Consider the following 7,500-nt stretch of genomic DNA (forward strand, 5'->3'; position numbering starts at 1 on the left):
CATGACGTACATGACGTTCGGGGATTTTGGATCACTGTGGTAATTTCATTTGCTTTGGAAAAGGAATGAGTGATGATGGTATATCTTACTGCTGTCATAAATGACTATAATTACCCGGAATATTGTGCTAGCGTATGTCCAAAAACCTAGATGGCACACTTTTTCTAGTACCAGCAGGAGAGAGAGTGTGAGAGCCTTGAATGCTCCCATATCCACGGTCTTACGCAGCTCTGTCTCTATAGAGCGATGGACACACTAAGTTGATGACCAATGATCTAAAGTACCACCGATGAAGGTTGTGGAGGCAGAACGAGATAGGAAGGTTGACCTCTCAATCCATACCCGTGTCTCTACAATATGCTCCTGTTGCCTATGGAGGGCACTCACAGTCCAAGCACAGGTTTCATTCATCTTCCCTACCTTTCTTGTATTTAATTGTAGGTGGTTATTATGTTTGTATTCGTTATGACAGCCACAAAAAATACGAAAAAATAAAAAGATTAAAAGTTGCCTTTTGTTCTCTCATAAAACAGCCAATACTTTATCACATTGAGTATTAACGAAATAATGAGCTAATATGGATAATATATAACAATATAGACAACTGCAGCATGATAGAGCCTGTCTCATATCTGAATGGCACTATATGCTCTCTATAACTCAATTAAGACAAAAAAATAAAACACAAAAAATGCTATAGTTTTACAATGAATGTCTGAAAGAGAGTGGGATGATTCAAATTATATTGCTTCGAGCAGTCTCTCTCTAAAATAAAACCTATCCTGGAGGCTGGGCAAGCAAATTTATCTCCGTCTGCAATGGGTTAATATATATATATATATATATATATATATATATATATATATATATATATATATTCAAGACCTTCCTAATAAAATACTTACTAACCAAATTTAAAATCAAAAGTCTCTTTCTTCCATTAAATACTCTGAATCAACCTTTACCTTTGTACAATTGTATACAAACTATTTACCCTTCTTGGTTATACTTAAAAGGCTTTCTTCCATAAAATGTTTATTCAGAATCAACTACACTATATTTGATCACAATCTTCTATGTAGATCCATGTATCTGCAACAAGAAAAAATACAGCAAGAATCAATTTTAAGAATGGTCAATGGTTAAAAAAATATAATATAGTGCACAAATATTCCCAGTTATACAAAAATTGTGTTGCAGTAAAATTCAACATTCAACTGATAACATTTCTGCAATTGTTTATGCAGTTACAACAATTTTACATCAATCCCCCTTACAAACAAGTTCTATTCATGCTATGGGAGTGCAGATAAACTATTTTGGCTCTAAATGGTCGAATTGCCAGGATAATACTAATGCATATGTCTAACACCTTGGGATTCTTGGCTGCACTAACTGCAGCCGACTGCTGTATGCATGATCACCTGGTGCGCCTGCCACGACTAAATACCTCCTCCCCGGTGTCTGACCCTGGAACCACTTGACGTGGTATCTTGTCAACCGTCGTTAACGGGTTAAGAAGAAAGGAGGAATTTGCACTTGATGAAACAACCCCCCTGCATCCCCACAACAGGATTTTAAGCTCTTTGATGCCTGGTAAGCTTAGGCCTTTGATTGTGGATATGATCTAGCAGTTTTTTAAAATGGTTTCTTTGGAATAAAAGACATGATCAATGGCACTGTGATGCCTTGCTGGAGGATATATAAATGACATATGAGGGACTGGATGGTGAATATTGGAAAGTACTGGATATGAAAACATCTATTTATTATATTAATATCAACAGTTATTCTATAATAGGTTCCCTAGTTATTTTATCATGTGGCATACAATCATGTTTTCATAAATTTTCTTGCTTTACCACTCATTACCCTAGCTATTTTTTCACCAAATAATTGAAAGTTCAGGCTACTGCATTTGTGTAAAAACATGAAGGTTTTTTTTTTAACTTTTAAACCTTTCAGATGTTTGTCAATAGTGTAATATTTCAAAACACTATTACATTCTTTCTGACAGAGGTTCATTAACAGCATAATGGATATCTTAACCCCTAAAGGACAATATCTAGTTATTGTCATACTCTGGTATTTCTGTTACATAAGGTGATTTTTTTTTTTGCCCTGTCAACCAGCAGGAGGCATGTAAGGGGGATGTTGAGAATAGTGGTAGAGGTAGCATCTACTGCCTAAAGTTCAACCTTAGATGGAGTGTTCAGGTAACATGTAACATCTGTTCTTTGTCTGTATGAACTGCCACTACTATCAAGGGAACTGAAATGATTGAAGAGGTGGTGGCTGCCCTCTCAGAGGTGAAAAGACTAGGCAGTGGCATGATTAGAGAGAGTAATTTCAATTATCACAGGTTGAGCCACAGTAATGGTCAGTATTTCCAAGGGGTAGTCATGGCAGGTCATAATAGTATTGAGACTAAGGCACTCATCATTTATTTCATGTCTCTGGATGAATTCAGTGCAGTATCTGGTTGTAATCAAGCTGGCTATAAGATGTCTGCTATGGTTTGGGGGATGACACCAGTAATGAGAACAGTCTCCTTCTCTGGGACCTTGAGAGGTCCCAGATCTTGAAGATTTCTGGCTTCTGATATCATCAAAAGTCCTGATACAGTGATAATGCCACTGAGGAGAATGACCTTTGTTCAGTAGATGAACAGATAATCTGAGATGGGTGGTGCCCTGATTCCAAAGTCATCAATGAGGAACCTCCTATCCTGATAGAAGTTAGAAAGGCTAGCTGCAAACTAAAGGGTGGTAAAGAAACAAGTATTTGCAGCATCACTGCTGAACTGCTGAAGTCTTGTGGTGAACCCATGCTCATGGAATGCATGACTATCCTGGCTGCCATCTGGTAAGATGGTACCATTCCCTAGATTCTTAATTCTCTTAACCCATTCACGACAGGACGTATTTACGCCTCCTCCTGCTTATGTCAGGAAGATAACAAGTGTGCGACACTTCATTCTGGGGTGCTTTCCCGCTACGCGGTCATACACTGATCTCAAAGCCTTTATCACCCACCCTATTCTTATGGTTTGCATGATTGCATCTACAGTGTAAAGGTATGTAAAAATATTGCCATGTTCAGAGGAGTTATTTTTGTCAAAAGACATTGTTACAGCAATGCTTTTCTAGTTTTATTTTAATGAACTCTGCCTATAATCTTCACTTCTATGTGATAATACCAATGGAAAGTGGATGCACTCTTTTAGTGGGGTATCAAAAAAGATGTTTTTACTTTCATTTTTTTTCCAAATCGAAAAGAACAATATAAATAATCATATATGAACATACGAGTATGTACATGTACTTCATGATGTGATGTGACGTGATATCAAGGTAATCGACAAAATATAAATAATTATAAATTCATAATTTTCTATCTTATTTTATTTCTTGGCCAATTAAATTTGATCTTACAAGAGTTTTTCGAATCAGATCTTTTTATTCAACCAATCAAAAAGCAGAAATTATCATGTCATCAATATGATGTAATTTTTTAATTTTTTAATTTTTATTTTTTTATTTTTATTTTTTTACATTATATCACATTCAAACACCTAAACTAAAGTCACAGAATTTAAAAAATTATGAAAAATAATTATATTTACGAACAATTTAGCGTTTTATTGCTGACGTTTCAACACGTCACAACTGCCCCACCCGGAACTCCGCAAGAAAATGCACTACCTCTCAGGATGTCATCCGGGTCTGGGGATATTTTTGGACCACATGATAGGACGTCAACCGGTGCGAATGGATTAACGACACCTGTGTAATCCTCAGGAATATCCATTATACAACCTTCCTACTCTAAACAGGCAAGACCCCATCCATCTAGGACACATCAAAGCTCAACTAATGAGGCATTAGAGACAGAAGCCATCTGGCTTCATTCCTGGCAAATCCACATATTCTGGATCCTTTCTTTGACATTTTAAATACTCCAAAATATACATGCTGATAAATGCTGATCATATCAAGCCTCTCTTAAAATGAATGGTTCTAGGGAAGGGTTTGGGAAATACAATTAAATCTTAACAATAAACAGCAATTGTTATAAATAATCATGACTGTTACTAATTAAGAAAGATGACAAAATTACATTTTTTGGAGTCTCTCACAGCATTGCCGTATTCAGTTCTGTGTGATACACTGGGTGAAAGATGACAAGAATTAAAATTTTACCTCCCTGACTGAGACTCGATCCTGTGTCGTCAGGGAGCTTAAATTTGTATTTCTATATTAACCCAATGTCACTCGTGTGACACAACCAAACTCCCAATGCCGGGGCGTCATGCCAGTGTGATGATTACAATGCAATATTGCAATTGCCCAGCATAGGGGTTTTCGCGAAGCGCGTGCCCCGTCGCGAAAGGGTTAAATGCGTTACTGCATTCTACCATCTTTCTCACATGTCATGTGTTATTTTACCTGCTAATTTTCCATTTCTTTATTACAGATTGGAATCTTGGTTTGTTTACTGTTCAATGAATTTCCCTGTTTCAGGGTTAATTTAAGGTCAAGTGTTATTTTGGTTGAAAAATGTTCTACATTTTAACCCATTCACGCCGGTTGACGTGATAGCACGTATTGTGGTTTTCGCGTCAGACGCCCTGGACGCGCTATGAGGGGAAGCCGCGCGCTTGGGTAGAGCGAGCGGGCAACCCAGGCTCGCGGCTTGTGCGCCCGAGAATCTTGAGGCGTTAGGCTTATGCGTTTGAGAACCCCGGTATTGCGACCGCGCAAAGCCGGAAAGGCCCCGGCGTGAGTGGGTTAAAGTAATCAAATGGCTGTTAAAAGAATATGAACAGGTTGCCTTAACCCTATGACGACGGTGCGTCATACCCGTGTGACACAGCTAAATTCCTGATGCCGGGGTGTCATGCCAGTGTGACGTTTCCAATGCAATATTGCAATGGCCCGGCGTAGGGGTTTTCGCTTAGCGAGTGCCCCGTCAGGAAAGGGTTGAAGAAAAACCTTTTTTTCTTATTATTTCCTATGAACCTTAAACCAAGAACTATACTTACAACATCTGCTATCTCTGCCCAGTCCATAGCCTGTTGGTACTTGTCCCCTCGAGATGGTTCACGGTCCCAGTTCCAGTAGGTAAATTGCTTGAACTGGGAAGCAACTCTCATGGTTCGATTTTCTTCAGAATTCAGGGTAGGTCTAGTTTCCTTAAGAACTACACCTGTGTAATCCTTAGGAACATCCATTATACAACCGCTGAGAGGGTAACCACGTAAAGTTCCTTGAAGGCCTGAAAGAAAATATAATATATATAATACATATCTATTTTTAAAATTGACTGACATATATTTGAAAAAATCGTTAAAACAGAGTTAGCAATGCTATCTAGTTTGAAAAATTGTACTGACACTTATTATAGTGTCTTGCTGGGCAAACAGTATTTTAGTTTGGAATTTCTTATCATATTATAGTCTTTCATGCACACTAAACGCAGCACCCAACAAGCTTAAATGGGGATGTGCTATTGATATGGCAAAAATTGCAGTAAAAAAATGAAATGCATCCATTACTAATATAATTATCATATTTAGAAGTAAAGGAAAATAAAACACCAGCTTGTAACAGACGTTTTTTGAAATTCAGGTCAAAAGACAGTGAATATGACTAGCATTAATCAATTATTTGGCAGTATTACAGTGCACAATATAACCTGTGAATGAATCTTGACAAAAACCTTAATCATTCCATCCAAATAATAATATAGGCCTAGGTGTCAAGAGAAAAATTCTTGTGGCTAAATCTTAATGATTTCCCACCTTGATTATAAGGTAAATTTTCAGAAAAGTGCCTCATTAACAAATACCATGAAACTGGTATCAGTAGATTCCTCTCCAGAGATTCTCTCCATCTATGCTCTTTGAATCAATCCTCGAAAGTCTACCGTGCCCTGGAAATCGCAATCAACTCCTACTCATGCTCTGGTGTCCCTCCACACCCGCCCGCTGTATAAGCCTGTTCTAGAAATGAAAAGGATGTTTGTATTTCAGGATGGCGGCACAGATAATTTGTGGCAACAGTCAGTGTGATATATCCAAGTTTAATTGTTTTTCACCCTGCAATTTACCTGATCTATGTCATGCCCTCATCTGCTATTGAGGCCCAGATTGTGGGGTATTGGGGGCAAATCATGGATAAACTCAACTATATGTAAATAATAGTGGATAAGACGAATCCATTGATAGGAGGAACTATTCTGAAAATTAACAGTAATTTTCTGTAACAAGTCTTTCATAAAATCCTTCAAAATTGCTCTTGATGGATTCCTTATGGTGTGTAGTGTGCACTTATAGTGGTGCTAGTCAGTGCTAGTCAACGATAGTGACACTGCTAGACATGATGGGTAGGGAGGGCATGAAGTCTCCTGGGAAAATTGTGTGGTAAATCAGTAAATATTCAGTATGAGCGAAGTTATTTTTGCAAGAAATTATGCATGTGTAATTTTTAGGGTATTGTTCCCATGACAACGCTGTTCATGGGGAGCTACTGCACTTGAACCGTCTGCCTGGAATACAAACTCTCTACTCCATCTGACTGGCAAGATGGAGCCCAGGCAGGTCAGTTTCATAGCTTTTATGGTACATCTCTTGTTCGTGCAGACTTCGTTTTTTTATTTTTTTTGGAGTGTTTGTATTGCATAAATTTATTGGTTGCCTTCAGTAATATTGCTATTTTTGGTTAGTAGACAATAATAGGAGTCAACCAATATAAATTTTGATGGGTTATTAACCGATTTTGCAGCACAATCTCCCTAGGATACTCCATGCCCTCCCCACCTATCCTGTCTAGTGCTGTCTTTAGTGTTGGCTGGCACAGACTATCACCAATATAAATGCTCACTAGACATCACAAAGAATCCGTCGATAATTATCTCTTAAAGAGTTTTATGGACTTTTTTTTCGGTCCTATTACGGAATCTTATCATGATCTTGACTCAACTGTCAAAAGAGTCTTTTTAGTAAGAGCTTATGGTAATTTCATGCAGTTTATAATTCAATACGAGATTAAGAAATAAGCGTGATCGGCCACCACTCCTCACCATCCTTCTTGTTCCCTTCCTCGTCCTCCTTTTCCTCTCTGACATAAGTGTTGAAGAACTTCTCTACCGCAGCCTCTCCATCGTGTTCTATTTTACAAGGGACAAACTGAACATCACGGCTATCGGAGAGTTTTCCCTTCAGAGTGTCTTGATTCAAGTCAATGTTTACAGCCATTTTCCCGGGAAAGGCCAAGCAGCGTTGTCAATCCGTGAGCAAGGGATCTGCTAGATTCGTTTAATAGCAAATGTTAACTATAATATGAAGCCTGTTATAAATAGATGGGCATCTGAATGTTATACTTGTTTAGAAGTTATGATGACTTATAAAAGGATTTGTGTATATATGTTATTGTTTGTAAAAAAAAAAAAGATTATGATAATTGTGCTCACTGGAGGACTGATTGAAGTAGGATATTT

The 7,500-nt window shown here is 37.9% G+C and overlaps 1 protein-coding gene across 1 annotated transcript; it reads right to left on the reverse strand.

Moving 5' to 3' along the window:
• Positions 1-1,018: 1,018 nt before the first annotated feature.
• On the reverse strand, positions 1,019-7,289 carry LOC122244019 (ribonuclease H2 subunit C). The gene is made up of 3 exons (XM_043001812.2): positions 7,084-7,289; positions 5,045-5,277; positions 1,019-1,092 (listed from the first exon to the last, which is right to left on the reverse strand). The coding sequence occupies exons 1-3, from the start codon at positions 7,256-7,258 to the stop codon at positions 1,075-1,077; spliced, it is 426 nt and encodes a 141-aa protein (XP_042857746.2). The 5' UTR covers positions 7,259-7,289; the 3' UTR covers positions 1,019-1,074.
• Between the last annotated feature and the right edge of the window lie 211 nt (positions 7,290-7,500).

Source organism: Penaeus japonicus, unplaced genomic scaffold (assembly GCF_977035675.1).
Source record: "Penaeus japonicus unplaced genomic scaffold, GWHDUDI00000001_assembly GWHDUDI00000037, whole genome shotgun sequence".
NCBI lineage: Eukaryota > Metazoa > Arthropoda > Malacostraca > Decapoda > Penaeidae > Penaeus > Penaeus japonicus.

Excerpts from the sequence above, each read along its gene's own strand:
- LOC122244019 (XM_043001812.2), bottom strand. The coding sequence starts at position 7,258 with ATGGCTGTAAACATTGACTTGAATCAAGACACTCTGAAGGGAAAACTC. Across the intron at positions 5,278-7,083 it reads GGAAGGGAACAAGAAGGATG|GCCTTCAAGGAACTTTACGT; the intron begins GTGAGGAGTGGT and ends ATTTTCTTTCAG.